The 20,276-nt window shown below is 43.8% G+C and overlaps 1 protein-coding gene across 1 annotated transcript in view; it reads right to left on the minus strand.

Moving 5' to 3' along the window:
• Positions 1 to 20,024, minus strand: part of PKP1 (plakophilin 1) — a 74,619-nt gene extending 54,595 nt beyond the window's left edge. Inside the window, exons 1-2 of the mRNA XM_027843413.1 lie at positions 19,430 to 20,024; positions 1,558 to 1,661 (exon numbers count right to left, since the gene is read on the minus strand). Of these exons, the coding sequence (XP_027699214.1) occupies positions 1,558 to 1,661; positions 19,430 to 19,637 (312 nt within the window). The 5' untranslated portion in view covers positions 19,638 to 20,024. The remainder of the gene's footprint in view (positions 1 to 1,557; positions 1,662 to 19,429) is intronic.
• Between the last annotated feature and the right edge of the window lie 252 nt (positions 20,025 to 20,276).

The following is a 20,276-nucleotide window of genomic DNA, read 5'->3' on the forward strand; positions in this document are numbered from 1 at the left end:
CCTCTTCTCCAGCTCTCCCCCACCCCACCCCCCACCCAGGGTTGTATGTGTACCCAGCTCCTCTTCATTCCCATAGCCTCTCCTGAACAGAGTAGAGATAGGTCATGCCCAAGCAGCAGTCCTGGTGAGTAATGTCTGAAGTCCTGACAGCTAAGAAGAAAAAGAGAAGGGATGGGGTTTGGGATGGCAGTGGGTGGGGAAGAGATTTTCACTGGTTGTCATAAAAGGAGGGATTGACCTGGCAGGGGACACATTTGAAGACAGGGCTCCCAGTGTTTCTTCCTACAAAAATACTAGCAGAGTCTGTCCTGTCTACTCAAAGTGACACAACCCTGAGGGTGTATTTGCAGAATCAGCAATGGATGTTCCCATGGAGATTTGTGACTGCAAGGCTCCCTGAGTAAAATCGGTTCTGGGACCTAACCAGTTAACAAAGTGAGTGACCCAGAGACAGCCAAAACCCACCTTAAAGAGCCTCTGCCACAATCCTCAATACCTCTTTAATCCACTAAATATTGGCTCTCTTCAGGCATAGCCTTGTGTGACTGCAGCTGGGTTGAGAAGGTTTGGTAGATGGAAAACCCTAGGCCCCCAAGAAGATGAGGCACCCTGGTTAGCACGTAGGGCACAGCTGACCTGGAGGAGCACCGATATTTAGGATTGGTGCATTCTAAGGGATCTTGTTTGTAAAATCTGACCTACTATAGCAAACCCTTATCAATAACTATTCCTCCTCCTTTTTCATCCTGAATCCTTATCATACTCTGACAAATACAAGTTTCAAACCAGATAAAAAAAAAATTTATTTGGCTTGTCTCCTTGCCTCCAGTATTATAACTATCCTGCCATAAATGGAATTTGTCTTGGTTTTTTTTTTTTTAAAGATTTCTCAAGAAGAATTCTGCAGCCTCCCTCTGTCACCTATTCCTCAACATCTACATCGTCAGTAAGTTGTGCCTCTTTGTGTGAACCTATATCCCTCACGGTGCACCATCAACTGATTTTATATTGTTCTATCCTCAGTGAAGATGAAGAACCATTGACCATCCTTCCTCAGTGAAGATGAATGACAACTGGCCACCCTAGCCTGGGTCAACCTGGGCCAGATCTCAGTCACAAAGGATATTTTAGCCAGCAGTATTCATGGAGAAGTGAGAGATGAAAAACAAGCTGGGTAATCAGTGGGACAAAGAAATGAATATGCCACTGAATTTTATTCTCCTCCTCAGCCTTGGTCCTATAGTCACCCAAAATAAGATCCTCTTCACAATCACCCCCAACAGGAGTTCAGGAAGGAAAAAATCAACCCAAACAAGACATTCAGATATATCAGACTAACACAGAAACAAGAGACCCCAGTAAGAAGAGGTATGAAGCTATTAGTAGGTCACTAGTGGAGGGGTATTACCTTCTAGGTACTCCTGCCCTTGACATGGCCATTGAGCCTCACCTGAATAATTGTGACAAACACATCCCCATCCCACATCAACCCTCTATGTGGGCAGGCTGAGCACCTCAAAAACTCTAGATTTTTCAAAACCAAAATGAGCTCCTTACCGGATATCCCCAGGAGCCATTGCCTGCCTGGAATTTGGAGTAATAGGAACTCCGGCTGGTGGTCCCATAGTTGTAATTGTCAGTCAAACCATCATACATGGAACCTGGAAAACAGAGGTACAAGATTAGGAAGAAGAACAACTCCTTCATGTGTTGTTGAAGGCCACTTACATCAGTTACCCCCTTAAGGACTCACGGACTATCTCCTCTAAGGTCATCTTTACTTTATGTACCACAAAGCCCCAAAGAAAGAAACAATAGAAGTGATGTGTTTGGCATCCTCAAAGAGAAGGCTGAAGATGAGATTATCAGTTAATAGCTGTTATTCTGTTTTTTTCCAGATTTAACAAGCATTTATTAAGCACCTACTATGTGCCAGGTGCTATGCTAAGAGTTTTACAACTATCTCATTTTATCCTCACAACAACCCTGGGAGGTAAATGTTATTCTTATCTCTATTTTGTAGGTGAATAAACTGAGGCAAACAGCAGCTAAGTGTCTTGCCCAGAGTCACACAGCTAGAAAGAAAGGGGCCAGATTTAATCTCAAGTTTTCCTGAATCCAAGTCCAGTGATCTATCCACTGCTCCTCTATTGTCATCTTCAGTAAATATTTCCTAAGCACCCACTATGTTCAGGGCACTAAAAAAGAGAACTCTGGAGCCAAGACAGTAGAGAAATGTAAGTGAGACAAGAAAAAAATTCCTGACCAGAAGGATTGTTTCAACACTCCAAAGAAGTAGTAGAAACTTAGAAAAATCCTTCAAACTCCCCACCCCTCCAATAAAGGATGGAGTGTATAGCAACCAAAGGTCCTTCTAGCCTAAGGAACACACATCACTTTGCAAGATTGAGTCTCCCATATCGAGCTGGCAGCATCTTTCCTCTCCTTTCTAAATGTTCCCTGAGCACTGTGGAACACCCATAAATCAAGTACTCCCACTGGTCCCAGCAAGATTAAGAAAAAAATTTCACAGGGATAGGACTCCCATTGTTATGTTCTTGTACAAGGATTTCAGATCTTAGCTGTTCCTCTGACATTCCATGAGTTTTCTTGAATCGGAACTCAGCCTAATACCGGAGCTAGGGTGTGGCATGGGTTGGGGGGTGGAGGAGTAGCCATTAGCTGGAGCCAGAACTCCTGAGTCTGACTCCTCATGTCATTCCTGACACTCCCAATGGCACAGATAGTATCTGTTTCAGTTCTTCTGTTGGCTGGAAATGTTCTTCACAGACTCTGAAAGAAAGACTCAACCAAGTCTGTAGACTGAAAGGTAGAGGTCATACAAAGCAATGGAGTTAATACAGAAGTTAAAAAATAAAATTCTCCTGCTGCCTTTGAAAGAAGTTCCCCAAGATCAAATCTACAAAAGCATTTGTGGCTCATTAGAATCAAGGACTGGGACGCTGGACTCCTGGTTTCTAATCTCAGAGTCACCCCCCCCTCAAGTCACTGGGTGAGCTGCCAATCCCTTCATCTCTCAGGTCCTCTAGCTGGTGAATTAAGTACAATGTCTACCTCAAAGGGCTCTGCTGAGGATTAATTAATGTTTTCAGAGTGCTTGGAGATCTACAAATGAATGGCTCTTTAGAAGGGTTGAGTCTCATTGGGGTTATTTCTGGGGCAGCCCTGAATCATAGAAAGCAGAGTTAAAACCTGCCAACTTGGTGACATCAACTCACTCGTCTCCTCCCTACCTGAGACCATCCCTACCCACAGCATCTCTCCCTCTTCTGTATTGTCTGCAGCAGGTGAGTATTATGTACTACTTTGTATTGTTAAGTTGGCATAAATATAGATTATAGGTTTAGATTTTTCCATAGAGGACATCTAGTCTAAACCCCTCATTTAAGAAGCCCAAGGAAGAGAAGTGATTTGAGGATCAGTGGCAGGATTTAAACCCAGGTTCTTTGACTCCCCATCCACTGCTCTTTCCACTGGACAATGATACTTCCCTGATGTCCCTTCTTTCAATTAAATTGTAATCTTATTGTAGGCTAGGATCATGTCTTATAATTCCTTGTATCCTTCACAAAGTTTTGCACATAGTAGATGGTCAATAAATATCTGATTTGTTGATTGAAACTCCAACTGGGGAGAAGAATAGTTACCTACTGTGCCAGATATTGTGCTCTAGGTGTTGGGGGTACAATGACAAAAATGTAATCACTCCCTGACCTCAATGAGCTTACATTCAGTAGGGGGAGCCAACATGTCCCCACAAGGAGATACAAGCACCATTTCTCTCTAAAGGAGACTCTGGATTCTGAAACCCATCCCTCTCCCTTCTAGCAGTAAGGGAAGATCCTACTTCCATTGAGTGAAATCAGCCCATCTATATCCCTTGCCCTCCTAGCTCCTTCCAGGGGGGCCTGAAAGATCTCAAACACAGAGAATAATTTCAACATTCCAAAGAAATAACAAAAACTTGGGTGACTCAGTTGCTGTCCATAAAGAGATGGCCCCGAAGGACCATACAACCCCAGAGCATCCTTCTAGCCCAAGGAACAGACAACATCTCTCTGACTTTTCCTAATAACCCACCAACTATTGGTGCCTAACCACTCCAAAACTACCTAGGATTTATTTTACACATATTTATAAATGTACACATTAGCTCCCCTCCTGAATGTAAGCCCATTAAGGGCAGGCACTATTTCTTTTCTAGTCTTTGTAGAACAACATCCAAGTGAGCACAAGAACAGAAGAGTTGCTTTGGAAAGAGAGAGTTGCACATCTGGATAGTCAGGTCAGGAATCCATATCCCTCACCTATTCAATTTAAAGGAGATGGTCAATCAGCTTAGAAGAGAAAGCTCCAGCCTCCAGCTCAGGTCAGCCTTTGCAGGCATTAGGAGGTATCCTCATATTCATTCCTTCCCTTTTCTCATTCTATGGTCCAACCCAATGGGTCTTACTATTCTTCACAAACAATGTACTAGCTCCTGTTTCCATGCTTTTGTTCAGGCTGACATGACCCTCCCATACTTGGAATGTACTCTCTCCTCACTTCCTCCTTTTTAGAATCTCTAATTTTCTTCCAAGTTCAGCTCAAGCTTTACCTTTTACGTGAGACCTTTCCTAATCTCCCAGCTGCTAGTGCCTCCTCACTCCAAAATTACCTAGGATTTATTTCACATATATTTATAGATCTATGCGTTAGCTCTCTTTACTGAATGGTAGCTCATTGAGGGTGGGGAATGGTTACATTTTTGTCTTTGTATGCCCAATCCCTAGAGCACAATGCCTGGCACAGTAGATGCTTAATGAATGCTCACTGACTGATTGATCATTGGACAATAGTTTCCAGCCCCAGTTATGCAGTTTAGAAAGCACATTGTGGGGCAGCTACGTGGTGCAGTGGATAGAGCACCAGCCCTGGATTCAGGAGGACCTGAGTTCAAATCCAGCCTCAGACACATAACACTTACTAGCTGTGTGACCCTGGGCAAGTCACTTAACCCCATTGCCTAACCCCCCCTCCCAAAAAAAAGAAAACATATTGGGCAGCTAGGTGGAGGGCAGCTAGGTGGCACAGTGGATAGAGGGTAGCACCTGGAGTCAGGAAGACCTGAGTTCAAATCTGATCTCAGACATTTGCTAGCTGGATGACCTAGGGGAAGTCATTTAACCTCTGTTTACCTCAGTTTCCTTATCTGTAAAATGGGAATGCTAATAGCACTTACCTCCTAGAGGCATTGTGAAGATCAAATGAGATAATTGTAAAGCTCTCAGCACAGTGCCTGACATATATATACATATATATGTATATATGTATGTATGTATATGTATATGTGTATGTATATGTGTATATATGTATATAAACATATATATACATAGTAAGCACTATATAAGTCTTAGCTGTTATTATTATTATTATCTATAGACTTAACAAGCTAGGAGAGACCTTACACATTATTTAGCCCAGGCCTCTTTACCACTGTATAAATTCTTAGAGGAGAAGTGACTTGCCCAAGGTCATCTTGCCTTCTAGTTCACTGCTTTTTCTATTGTCACATTAATTAGTCACATGACCTTGGGTGAGTAACATCCCCTAAGTAAGCATAAGCCTCTTCCTTGGCAAAATGAAGGAGTTTGATCAGATGACCTTTGAAGTCATTTCTAGCTCTCACTTTAGGCCAATGGTATTCAGGGATGCCTGAATGTGGTCATTAGGATGGCAAGGAAATAGAGAAAGAGGTGCAGAGTTATAGAACCTATGCTTCTGTCTTCTTTCTCCTACACTCCAGTAATGTCACAAAAATTGTCATCAATGCCTGGAAACTCCCCCTTTTAGAAACCCCTTAACTCTAATAAACTCTGCTCCTATGGAGAGGTGTACCCGTGATGGTAGGCATCATGAGACTTGATTGGCCTACCCAACTCCTGAGATTTAGACTTGATTCCAGGCCCTATGACTCCTTGATCTCCCTGTCTCCCATTGTAGTATCCCCTGGAAAGGGCAAGAGGAAATGAAGCCCAGGGTTGGCTCCTGTTAGATTCTGGGCTTTTATTTGATGAGGCCTCCTGAGGCATAACAGGGGCAGGGCTTCAGTTGCCTCCTCTTTGTCTTTCTGGCAGCTTCCATGATTCCCACCAGGGCTTGGCAGGCTAAACATTTGGCTTGGCTCATACACTGTGTAGTCAGTTTTCTGCCAAGGGGCAGGTGTGGGTCAGCCAGCCACTCTTTGGATGGAAAATTTTGGGTGTCAACAGATACACATCTCCTCTGTATCCCACAGGTACAATCTTCAGGCCAAGAGAATCCAGCAATCCAAGGCTCTTGGAGAGAGATGACTTCCCATTAAAGTTCTTCCTCTCAGAAAGGAATCTGTCATTAGAAGTTGGTGATGGCAACCCCTTCCCTAGAAGTCCTCCACAAAAGAACACCCACCCCCACTCCCATCCCAAACTGATTTCTCCTTCCAATTTAAGAGCTCAGAGTATAAGTTTCTCCACAAGCCCATGACGCATGCCTGGCAGCTGGGGGAAGGGAAAGGACAGAAGCTGATTGAGCCTGAGCTTTGAGCTCCTTTACCGGCTATGTCTTTAGCCCCCAACTTTTCCCCTCAGCCTCACAAGACTTGTCTCTACTCTTTACTTTGCAGCATCAAGACCTGCTAACTGGCGGGCTCCCAGAGGTGGCGTGGCCCTTAGGATGTTTCCTGATCAATCACTAGATGGTCGGCTGAGAAACAAGCTGGTCTTACAGGTACAGAGCAAAGACTCTCTTTCCCCCAGCCCAACCCTTCCTCACAGCCACACATCCTTAGGGAGCCTCAGCCACATTATCTGTCAATCCTCTTCCTCAAGAGAAAGCCCCAAGATGTCCAAAGGAGCACAGACGTGCTGATGTTTTATGTAGTAGGAAAAACACTGAACCTAGATTTGGGACACCCAAGTTCAGGTTATCATGCAATGCTGCTATTTATTAGCTATGTCGTCTTGGGGGAGCCCTTTTGCCTCTTTTACCTCAGTGTTCTCGCCTCTAAAATGGGGGCTAAAAGGCAGAATGAAACAGACATTTTGGGACATGGCCAACACGAGAATTTGCTTTGCTTAACTTCCTTTTTGTTTTGTTTTGTTTTTCAGTTGAGAGGGGGAGAAAAGGGAAGCAGAGAAAAATAAATACTCATTAATTTTTAAAAATTATGTTTCAAAAATGCAGGTCAAGATAGTTGAATTAGAGTGCTTTCTAATTGAATCCTTCAATGTCTCTAGAGCAAGGAAACTGGAATGAATTTTGTTGACTTTGGCAAACAAACAAAAAAACACAGATAAAATAATGGGCAAAATATGAGCTCTGTTTGGGGAGTAAATGAATTCATTTTTGTAAGTGGCCTGCAGTATTGACCAAATAAATGTAAAGAAAATAGAAGACAAAAATACAATAGAAAAAAAAGAAACAACATATTAAAAGACTTTTCAAAAAAAATTGTTCAGGGCCTTAATAACAAAATGGCAAATCTTGACAAGAGAGTATACCACATTTTCAAATTAGTTAGGGACATTTAGATCTCTTTTCAACTCCCTGGTTACCACGGTACTCCCCATTTATCCTCATTTATGTGAGAGGCCTGCCTTAATTCATATTAAGTCATTGAATGGGTGTGGCTTCAGACAAACTGAGACCTGGGAAAGACCTTAATTTAGGAAGGCCAAGTTCACCCCCAGTCATCTTGACCTTCATCTTGTCACTGGACTTCGATGACTCTGGAGGACAGAGGGAGGATGATGACTTTTTGAAGCTCTGCCCCATTCATATCCAATTCACTTGCAACTCAAGACATCAGTCTTCTGATGTCGATGTCATTGGATCTCTTTGAGAAAGAAAAACAAACAACAGTAACATGGGATCTGACCCATTCTATCAGACATTGAACATTCTAACTCAGCTAATTCAGAGGGCAGATTCAGGGAACTCAATCTTATTTTCAATCCATAAAGATTTTTTGTCCAAGAATAGTCTTCCAGAGAATATCTAGTTATAGTATTAGAGTGAGGAAAAAACCCCACTGGAGTTAGAGTCGGAGAACATGGGTTCGAATTCTGTCTCAGCTGTTTACTAGCTGAATAACTCACTTCATTTCTCCTGTTCTGAGGTTACTCATCTGGAAAATAATGAGGTAAGATAATATGACCTGTGAAGTCTCCTCTAGCTTTCCATCTATTTTATTCTGCACTGCCTATAAGCAGGCTCCTTAACCATCACAGACACAGACTTCCCTTCCCAGCTCCCAAGCTAAGAACACACTTAGCTCATTCCCTAGTAATATGTAATATAGAGTGGGAAAATAAATCCTGTGCACCCCATATTTTGAGTCAGAAGAGTAATGGTCTACTGTTTGACCTTAGAAAGTCTTCTGGACCTCAGAATCCTCATTTGTAAAATAGTGTTGGACTTGAAACATCCTTTTCATCTCTAAATCTACTAGTCTCTGACCCATGATCTTCATCTGTAGCTGGTATCCAATAGCTATTTTTCTAGGCTCTCCCCAGGGATAAAATTAGTGGATAATGAAACACCAGTCATTACTACGTAACTTGGGCTTCTCCAGGCACACCCAGTCCAGGAGATGCTGTTGGGGAGCCTGTTGAGTATGTCCAGTTTGCCTTACTATGTTTCCTCACAAATGAGTGGGGGTAACCTCCTTTGATTGCCAGTAATTCTCTTCTCTGATTTTTTCCTTCACCTGTGCTCTTTCTGCCATTTTTATCTACTGCATCCAGAAGATGAGGACCCCAGTTCATCTACAGTGAGGATGCCATGAACTGGACTAGTGAGAAGGGAAGGACTTTCCTTCCCCTCCTCCCTCTTTTTTACTCTGACTCAGAGAATGGGCTCAGCAGTGTTTCTTTTTGTTATGTGCTTTATCCTCAGCTTCAGGTGTTAGAAGTGATCCCCCATGCAACTGGGAGTTTGAACCATCTTGGAGCCTGGATTGCAGGCGGGGTAGGGTAGCCAGCCAAGCCAGCATGGAAACCCTGAGAAGTCAAGATGCCTGGGACACAAGCCCCAGGGGAAGTTTCAGACTTGGAACTGGGACAGTGCTCGATGGGAACCTAGCTGAACTATGAAACTAATCTCTTTCTCTTCCCCAGAAACTGAGGGATAAAATGGTAAAAATCAAACACAATCGGCCTTTAGGTGGTGGAGGCCAGGATGGACGTATGCTACAACTATAATTCACTTGAAATCTCAGCTTTTCCTGGAGATGAAGAGGGAGAAAGTATACTATTTGTGTGTGACTTGAATATCAGTTCCATCTTTGAATACCAAAGATAACTTGGGAGAGGAGAGATTGGTGTTGAATGCAGGTCCAAATTTCTCTAGTGATACAGCCTATTTCTGAAACAAAAGTTTCCCTCTTCCCCCTAAAATGACTAGAAGATAAATTAATGAGTATGTATTATTAGCCTCAATTATACTGTTAAGTGGTTTTGCTTCAACGTTTTCAAGGGAGACCCTTTTTCTCAGGGGCAAAGAGAGTTGTTTAAATATTGACTGGTAATTTTCTGTTGGGTTAAAATCAAAGTTATCAAAATAAAAAATAAGTAATCATATTTTTAAAAAAGAATATTATCCTTAGATGTTATGTCTGAGAATAACAAAGAAATGAAATTGGTAGAGTGGAATAAACAGTGGAATTGGAGTCAGAGGCCCCGGGTTCAAATCTCAGATCTGAGTACGGGCAAGTCAATTAGCTTCTCTAGGACTCGTTTCACTCATTTGTAAAATGAGGGGGTTGGAATCTAACATCTCTTCTAGTCCTAAATCTACTTGCTATTCTATGAACTCTGTACAGCAACCTCTTTCAAAACTTATCTCCTCAACAAAGCAATCTCCGATTAACTTCACTAGTTAAAAATCACAGTGTGATTCCATCTCTCCTTAGGACTCACATTTCTAGTTTATACTAGACTAATTCAAATCCAGCCTTAGACACTCACTAGTTCTGTGACCCTGGGCAAGTCACTTCACCCTGTTTGCTTCAGTTTCTTCATCTGTAAAATGAACTGGAGAAGGAAATGGCAAACCACTCCTGTATCTTCCCCAAAAGGGGTCAGGGAGAGTCGGACATGAGTGAGAATGACTAAACAACACCAACTAGATGTGTACTTTGTACCTCTGTCTTTTGCCTATGTATTTTGCAATACATACATCTCTCATTTAGTGGAGAGTTCCCTGAGAGCAAGAACCATGTTTTCTTTTTTCCTCTGGACCTTTCCACTAGTGCGGAGTTCACTGACTGCTCAGGACTTCCCCATCAGGAACCTTCTCATCCTGCAGGATGACTTCAGCCCTGGAACTCACACCTCATCAATACCCTCTGCCTCTGGGTGACGGTGGAGAGCTCCTCTCCAAAACTCCACATTAGCAAGCTACTCAGGACAACCATGCCTTAACTTTCCACCCTGCTGCTCTCCTCTGGAATTCTTCATAATGCCCTAGGAACCTTTTTATCCTTTAAGATAACTTCACTCACTTTACTAATTCTTTCAGAACTTGAAATCACACAAACAATAAAACCGAATCAAGGACCAACAAACCGGTTGGATTATTGTATAATTACACTATGAAACATCATTACCCATAAGCTACATCCCCTTGGGGGCATTCAAGGGATATTATCCTATGTTCTCAGTGTAGGCAGAATTTTCTCAGCTCCCATGAAAATGGTGGTATTTCTTCTCATATGAAGATAGATAAAATTTTCTATAGGATGACACAGAAATTGGGACATGTATGCATTACCCTATAATTCATCCTTTCCTGCCTCTGACCTTAAAAATAAGTCATTTCTCATGCATTCAAGCATTTCTCAAGAATTCATTCTTTTCCTCTCAACTGAAACTTGTCACTCTCATCTTTCAAATACCTACTCAGAAAACTGTCCGTACAAACCCGATCCATCTCAAGTCATTATTATCTTTCCAGTAAACACTAGAGCTTGGCCCAGCTGCTGCATCATATATTAGTTTATGTATTTCTTGGCATGTTCTGTATATATTTTGCATGTAAGCATATAGCTACAGGCAGGGACCTGCTTCCTCAATTAGATGAGAAGCTCCCTAAGGGCAGAGAGCCTGTGTTCTCTATTGATTGAAACCTCTCAAAGACAGAACCTCTCTCTCTCTCTCTATCTCTCTCTCTTTCTTTCTTTCTCTCTCTCCCCCCCATAGACAGAGATAGATATAGATATGCATGTATATGTGTGTATGTATACATGTATATATACATATATGCGTGTGTATACATGTATATATGTGTATATGCATGTGTATGTACATGTATGTATATGTACACATATATGTTGTCTCCCTCAACAGAACACAAGCTCTTGCAAGTTAGGAACTACTTAATTTTTGTCTTTATATAGCCAGTCCATAGCACAATGCCTGACATATAGAAGGCACTTTAAAAAAAAAAGGTTATTGGATGTTGATTATCAGAGACAATCACAAAATTATCAGACATAAAGACTTTCAATATGATGCAGTAGAAAGAGCCCTTGGCCTTGGAGTCAGGAGACTCTAGGCTCTGCCACTAGCTGTGTGACCTTGGACTTCATCTCTCTGGGCTTTAGTTTAGGACCACATTGAACATCCTAGCCAACTCTGCAGCCCTCCAGTTCCCCAGATTGGCAGTCCCTTGAAGGTAAAGATCACAGAATCACAAAACTACACACACCAAAGCTGAAAAGGGCCTCGAAACTAACTGGCCCAAACTGGAACTGGCCAAATATCCCCACTAAGTGCTCAGTCACCCTTTGTCCAAAGTCCCTGAATGAGGAGTTATCTACTGCCTTCAAAGGCAGCCTATTCCACTCTTAAATCATTCTAATTGTTAGGAACTTTTTCTTAACCTCTCCCATCAGGTTGGGAACTCCCCAGAGACAGAAGTTGGATCTCTCTGGATCCTCCAGGATTGGACTCTACATACTGGAAGAATTCAGGGCAGAGGTGTAACTAACAAAGAAAAGCCTGGTGTCCAAGATCCCTGTACAGTTCTCAAAGAAACAGTTCGAGTTTGAAACAAAGATTTCACAAATAAATATCTTGACTCCTAAGAAGGCCTGACTCTTCCAGACTTTTTTAAACTGTAACTAAACCCAATTCTTCCACTTGCTTTGAAATTCTATTTTAGGGAACTAAGGTATGTCTGTTTCCTCTAAGAAAGGAGCTCTTAATCTTTTTGTGTTTCATGGACCCTTTGGCAATCTGGTGAAGCCTATGCACCATTTCTCATAATGATATTTCTAAATGAATAAAATGAAATACATAAGATTACAAAAGAAAATCAATTATCTTGGTTTGGCTGGAAAAGTAAACCAATTATGTTGAAATAGAGTTGTCAAAATATTAAAAAAATAATTCCTAGAGCTCGGATTAAGACATTAGGAGTTCTCCTTCTTTCAATCAGAGAAGCAATCTTTCTCTCAGGTCTGAAAATGTCAGCTCCTTTACCCTGATGATGTCAATGATGATGTCGTTCAGAGGGAATGGTGAACAGCAGTCCACGTATGTACTGAAATTAGGGCCAAAAAGAGGAGGCAAGTGTTACAGTGAGAGGGATTCAGGTGAGATAGCACATACAAACTTATGAAACTTGACAACAAATATACCCCGAAGGCAAATGAAAACTCTCCCTCTGGAGTTTTGGAACTGGGGAAGCAGGCATCTGTGGGGGATGATTTAGGCACTTGGAGGGAGGGCAATGAACGAGACAACCTTACATGTTCTCTTTGAGCCCAAGAGTCTGGGGAATTTCAATTTAAATGGCCTCCCCATTCAGTAAGCTTCTGGAAACTCTAGAAGGGGTCAAGGAGTTCAAGACAAGCTTACCAGGTGCTTTGGTATGGTTATTAATATAGTTTTCCCTGTCTTTTTTCCCTCCCTTCTTTTTGGGGTCACATATATGAAATAGAAAGATGGAAACAAATTGGCCCATTGCAGCCTACATTCCTTCATTCACGCCAGGTGACTCGGCTGGGCTTTGCTAGGACTTGTGCTTTCTCATAGCTGCTGTTGCCTTGTTTCTTTTTCCTGTTCACCCATTTTTCAATGGTGGATCTGAGGGCCTGAGGATGGTGGAGGGGCCTTGTAGGGACAGAGGCAGCATCTGGTTTTCCATGCCTAAGAAGTCTGCATGGGCAGAATGGGAGACAGTACTCACCTCTCATCTAGATCACTGAGTTAAAAAAAAAAAAACAAAAACCAGTGCTGATTAACCTCTCTTGACCTCAGTTTCCTCATCTGTAAAAAAGGAGCTAATGATATCAGTAATACTTATCTCACAGGGTTGTTATGAGGGTCAAAGGAGAGAATGTATACAAAGCACTTTGCAAGCATTAGGGTACTCTATAAATGCCAGTTATTACTATGAATGGGAGCGTAAAGGACTCTACATTTTTGAGTTTAAAATGACTTCCACTTTCTCCTATTGATCTACCACACCTAAATTGTCATGCCTTTCCCCAGCATGGCATTGCAAGATTACTTTAAGTCCAGAACAATTGCCCATTGATTTTCATAATTGGTGGGGCAAACGGGGACATTAGTCGCCACCAAGCTGACTTAGCAGGAGAGCAGGATTCACAGAAAAGTCATCTACTGTGAAACACCCTTGAATGCCCTGCATTTTTGCATGCATTGTAACAGACCAGGGGAAATTCTGGCTGAAACCTTAACTTTAAGACAAGTTTCTTTCTGAAGAAAATCGAGTTCATTTGGAGTGAGATCAACAAATTCCATTGCTAAAATAAAGATACCACAGGAAAAGACTTGAGGACCATCCCTTTGGCTATTTCCCATCCCCGACCTAGTCTCCCCAAAATACCTCCCCCAAAGGAGAGAAGCAAAGGGTCAGTTTTAAGTTTACTATCAGCTGGATTGCACTTGGGAGTTTCCACATAAATAGACAACTTTTGGGAGCGCTCAATGTGCTGATGAGTCTGTAGTCAGTATAGACTGAGGTACGACACATAGGCATTTGTAAACAGGCACACCGATTAGGTGGAAAGCATCCAAAGAGGCAGAAACTCCACCCCCACCCCCAGCCACAGAGAGAAGCCAATTGAGACACTTATGTTTGGAGATTCAGACTCTGGAGTCAAATGAAACTGTTTGTTCCTTGGGAAATAGTGTTCCGGAAAAGGAATGATTGAGAAAGACTCAGTCTATGGACTCAAAAGGATTACTTTAAGCAACTCATTTAATAAAGCCAAGATAATGAAATATGAAATGGGAAGTTTATCCAATTAAACCTCCTGGAAGTAGTGTGGGATGTCTTCATTTGTAGTAAGTGCGATAAAGGTAGTGTACTGGGGAAAAAAGCACCAGACTTCGGGACAGGCTACCAAGGTTTGGATCCTAGCTTTAGCTGTGGACAGTTTCCTCATCTGTTAAATGAAGCAAGGTAGGCTAGATGGTTTCTAAGATGCCTTCTAGCTTTAAAGTCTAACATTCTAAGACCTCACAAATTCTACTGTGTCTGAAAGTTGGCAGGGGGTGGTAGCGGGATGGTGAAGGGAGATAGAAAGATGCTTGAAAGATAGCCCCAAAGAGAACAGTGTCCAAAGCTTTCCTCTGACACACACTGGCTGTGTGACCCTGGGCAAGTCACTTAACCCTTTCCTAGGAAATTCTCTAATAAAATAAATGCAGAGCCCCTGCTGATCTATACTGGAACTTCAAAAAGGCAGACAGATAGATAGATATGGAGATATTTAGATAGATGATAGATATTTAGTTAGATAGATAGAGATATTTAGATACATACATACATACATACATACATACATACATACATATTACAGTAACTCTTCCCAAGTTGGGCTTCCCCTGGGTCCTTGAGCACAATTCCTTAATAAACAGCTCTCCTCATAGAGTATCTCCCAAGGACCAGCCACATTCCCCATCTTCTTGTATTATTGCTTCACATGCAGACTGATCTATGCTTGGAGGAAGGGAGAAGTTGTTCCAAATACACAAATGGGCCTTGGAAGACACAGCTCTTACTTTCAGACAGGATCAGAGACCAACAACTAAACACATAGTTAAGGAAAGGAAGTCGAATGTGGACTTAGAGGGATAGGGGTGGGGTGAGGGTCTCCAGGCTAAACATAAGCCATTAGTGAGTGTTCCTACTGGTTAATGTGATCCCAGCTGCCATTTCTGGCTCGTTCACCCAACTGATCAGCTCCCTGTAGCCACTCCCCACTCAGAACCCTGAGTTCATAGGGGTAAAAAGCAAGCAAGTTCTTTGAAGTGAGTTTGACTCAGTCCTCTAAGCCTCCAGGGAGGCAATCTCAGCCTAAACGGACCTGAATCATAACCCCCTTGTCTGCATCAATGACCCTGTGAGAGTGAAGGAGGGTCAGGGATAAAGGACTGGGAGGGAGGGAGAGTTAGGTGCCTTGCCCCACCCAGTACCTAAGAGAAACATTTAGCACCTAAATGCTTTCACGGAGCTCCCTTTTCCCTTCTCCTTCCCTAGCCTCTCCAATTTGGCTTCAATAACATAAAGATACCTCGGCATAGAGTTTGAGGAGTCAGGAAATAGGGAGTTAGCGAGCTCTTTGATAAAACGACTAGCAAGACAGTCAATGGACTATTTTTACATCATCTTTCATTGTTTGCTTTTTTACCTGGAGTAGAGGGAGAAAGATTTAAGTGACCTGGCATCCTGGGAGTGTCAAGTTCCCTAGGCATATGGACCCACCCTATTGCCTTTCAAAAAAAAAAACAGTTTCTATTTTGGGGTTCAGAAAAGAATTATATCAATCAATTCATCCCTACAATGGGGAGAAATAAAGTAAATTGATTAATGATGAGCAAGTTGGGCAAAGCTTGAAACACGTTCTCTGCATACCAGCTATATTTTCTCCCAATAGGACCCAGGTTCATCTAATTCCTGGAAGCAAATGACTCAGACACTTCTGGGAGGTGACTAATGTCTCCTCTGAAGAAAAAAATGGAATCCTTCCACTCTCTCTGAACAGTCAATGCAGTAGAACTAAGGCTTGCTTCCTCCCTCACTTCCTAGGAACAAAAGAGTGTGACCTAGGACAGATACTGGATAATAGACTCTGGGAACATCCAGAGGAACAAGGAATTAGAAAGAATAACAGATAGACCCAAAATAATTGATTCAGTGAGGAAAGTATTTAACTTGGAGTCATGAGACCTGAGTTCAAATCCTAGCTGCTTCTTGCTACCAGTGTGAGTTTGGGCAAGTCATTAAATTTCTCTGGTCTCAGCTTCCTCACTTAGAAAATGAGGTGGTTGGACTATGGCTTCTCAGGTTCCTTTCAACTCCAGATCTCTGATATTTGCATGATTGGGACCCTTTGGAGTTGCTTTTTGACAACAGTAGTTCAAAAAATCAGTTGAGAGGAACCAGATAAACCAGAAACACCGGCTTCAATTAAACCAACCACGTTTTCCAACCTAGATGCCACCAGGGAAACTGGTCTTTCATTTGGGAAACTTTTCTCAGGAGTGGAAAGCCACAAGTCCCGGGGGAGTCAACTTTCAAGAGAGGAAACCAGCACTAGTAGTCTGTTAGCACTACGCATCGAACTCCCCAGAGCTTCTGGTATGAGGCAACCGATAGAACCAGAGAAAGGAAGAGACCCAATCCCTCTATTTAGGAATCTCCCAGTGTGGCGGAGGTGGCAGAATACACGTGTATTTACATATAAATACAAGCACCAGCAATATATCCCACACACAAGCAAGCAACAAGTAGTTTCAGGCATATAGTAACCTACATGTGTAATTGGAATCAATATTTGAAGTGGTGAGAGGGTTGGGGCCAGATAGATCTCAATGGAGTAAGCTAAGCTAGAGTGGGAAAGTCCCCTAGGGGAAAGACATCAACAAACAGAAGAGTTTGCCAGAGAAGGGAAAACTTCCAAGGAAGAGGGGTTTATGTAGCCTTGAACGAGCCTTAGAAGAGGAGAAGGCAAGCAAAGCGCCATATCCAGTAAGAATAGATTGAATTGACTAGGTCAAAAAACAAAAAATAAAACAAAACAAAAACAAAAACAAAAAAACCTTGAGCTGAGGGGAGAGCAAATAAGGTAAAAGAAAGAGAAGTGAATGCTGCAACATCTCCATACTGTGGTGGAGAGTTTCAGTTTGAGGTAAGAAGGCAGTACCAGTCTTCCAAGTTTCTTGGAGAATTGTAAAGATGGAATCATTGAGGCTGTAGCCCCAGAAGGGATCCATTCCATTTTCAAATGGCTCAGCACTATTTTAGGGGCAAGCTTCACTGAACAGAGAGAGGTTTGAGACTAGAATTGCAAAGCGTAAAGAGCAAATAGAGTCCTGCAGGTTCTGGCAATAATGAGGACCAAACATCTATTTTTTTTCCTTCCTTCCCTTCCCACCCTGGATACTTGGCCTTTGCTTCTAAAGGAACCTGAGCAGAAACTGCAGGTTCCTTTGCAGCATAAGCTNCCCAAACATCTATTTTTTTTCCTTCCGTCCCTTCCCACCCTGGATGCTTGGCCTTTGCTTCTAAAGGAACCTGAGCAGAAACTGCAGGTTCCTTTGCAGCATAAGCTTTCTGAGACCAACTGTTTCTTCCTCATCTCTGTGTCCTTCTCCAGCACGGGTCTGAGGTTTACCCTTGGTAGAAGACGATCCCTGGGTTCCATTGTTGGCTGACTGATGTGAACTTCTGGGTCATTCTACCAAGCACCCTGATCAGATCTTCACTGGATTTAAATTCAATAATGCAGTTTTTAAAAATTTATGTTAATTTACTTGCATTTTAAATACAAGGTATTCTTGCTATTTCTTTGTATTTAATGTCAAAAATCAATAGAAAATACAGTCAAACTCCCGAAAATTGCCAACTTAGTCCCTTCCTTTATGTCTCCCTTCATCTTGGAGACACTATAGTGGTTACACCCCATCTAGATGAAGGGCTCCTTAGGTAGCCTAGGAAAACGACTCGTCCCAATGGCCTCCATTGCAGAGCTAGACTTGCCCATGCTTTGAGTTCTCTAGAAGCCTCATTCAGTATAAACTCGCTGGGCTGGGTGGGGCTGAGAGGAGGTCACTGTGCGACCCGAGAAACAGAAGGAAGAGAGCAGAAGAGCCGGTAAGTGAACAGATCATGAATCTGATCCCCTTCCCCATCGCCCCTCCCTTCCTGAGGACAGCAGACGCTCCAGAAAGCACATTCAAAGCCCACAACTTCCCTTTCTGGTCTCCCCACAAATGAAGTGCTTTCTGGCCGCGGGTCCACGCCGGACACCACCCAACACACGTCACTAACCTTCTAAGCCCCAGCCCTCTTAGCGCCTTTAGGGAAGCCCAGGGACTAATGTCCCTTTTCCAGCTGAAGACAAACCCGAATCCTCAAAGGAAATTCCTTGAGACAGCATGGTGTCCTGGAAAGAGTACTGGACTTGGAGTCAGGGGAACCCTGACTTAAAACCTATTGTGATGGACGATCACTGACAAGTTCCTTAATCTCAAAGCCTCAGTTTCCTTATCTGTAAAATGGAAACAGTATTTTCACTATCCACCTCACAAGGTTGTTTGTGAGGAAAACACTGTCAGGTTGCTGCATAAAATTGTTTTTCCTCTCCACTTTTCCAGGACAAATGGGAGGTCCCTATTTGTCCCAAGAACAGAGAAGCTGGCCGGTAGAAAGCGGAATAAAATGTCCCCTACAGTGCTCTAATATAAGCGCGGGAAGTGGGGAAGAGCTTCCCTCGGGATTGCATCACAGAGTATATCCCAAAAACTAACATTTGGGAACTGGCTACTTCCCTATGTCACCAAGCCCCAGGAAGCGACGCTGTTTTTCTCCGCATTCACACCGACCGACAAAGCCGAGCTCCAGTCTCGGCTATATTTCCCAGGATCTATTGGACTTAAGACTGGGAAGGACCTTTGTTTCGTCCTTCAGACCACCTAATCCAAAACCCTCATCTAGCACAAACTCACCAGGCTCAGTCAAGATTCGAACTCGAATAAGACTCTGTTCCCCTGCTCTTTGCAGCCATCGAGGCCAGCCTCTAGAGGACAGCGAGCTGTGGGGCCATAGCTGCCAGCTTCCGTCCGGTCCTGCCCAGCGTATTCCGAACTACCCCATCCAAACCCCTACCCGGCACTGGATGCCTGACCTCCACTTCTTCCCTCCCCATTTCCCCCCCCCCCAAAAAAAACCCAGTCTATGCCTCCTTTTCGGCTCCCCCCGCCGCCTCCCAACCCGAGGAAGTCCCAGCGCGGTCAGGCGTGCCCACGCTGCAACGCAGCCCCGCTGCTGTCCAGCTGTCCGCCCGCAGCGCCGGAGCTGGGGCCGCAAGGGTGCACCTCTACGGTCCAGGGCGGAGGTGCTGGATTCTTACCTCGGTTGGAGTGGGTCAAGGTGGAGGATTGAGAGGACTTGGGCTTCTGCCGCTTGACCGTCATCATCACCTGCTCCTGCACCCGCTGGTTGCCCGATGTGCCGGTCTTCATCTTCTGATCCGACGGCAAAGCCAGCGTGGAGTTGTCCTGGTCCTGGAAGCACTCATAGGCCAGGGCGGTCTTGAGTGGAGAGTGGTTCAGGGTCATGGTGGCTGGAGGCGCGGGTCTAGGCGTGGCGAGAGACCGGCAAGAAGGTGTTTGTTTGGAGGTGAAGTGGCAGCGGAGGGCGCGAGCTGGTGCTTTGTGTCGCTCTCAGCGGCTCCCTATGCCCATAGAGGATCCCGACGACGTACCTGCTTCGGGCAGCTGCTGCTTGCTGCCTCCTCCCTCGCCTGGCTCTGAGGAGACCCGCCCTCTGTCAGACTGGATATACCGCCGTCTGCCCTGCACCACCCACTCCCCTCCACTGTCTGGCTCTTGCGCGGCTCTCTACGCACAGGTGCTGCAGGGCACCACCGGCTTGGGGAGCCCTCCTGGGGGCAGGGCTGGGTGTCCTGCTTGTGATTTGGTTTAACCCCGTCTGTTCTGCGTCTCCTTCCTTCTCCTAACTTGCTGGAAATTTAACACAGGGAGAGAGGGTGGAGAAGGTGGCTGGGGGACAGTGCGTGTTCACCCGAAAAACTAAAAGAGATCCCGGGGAAACGCCCCTGGGGCCAAGCCCCCGCCTGCTCACCAGGAAAATATGTGCTTAAATGTGCGCTTAGGACATTGGGAAGCATTTCGGTTTCCTCTCTCCTGACTTTGTCCTTTAAGGAGACACAAGCAATAAGCCCCCAAACTGAGTGC

This window comes from Vombatus ursinus, unplaced genomic scaffold (assembly GCF_900497805.2).
Source record: "Vombatus ursinus unplaced genomic scaffold, bare-nosed wombat genome assembly UNPS02014909.1, whole genome shotgun sequence".
Lineage (NCBI taxonomy): Eukaryota > Metazoa > Chordata > Mammalia > Diprotodontia > Vombatidae > Vombatus > Vombatus ursinus.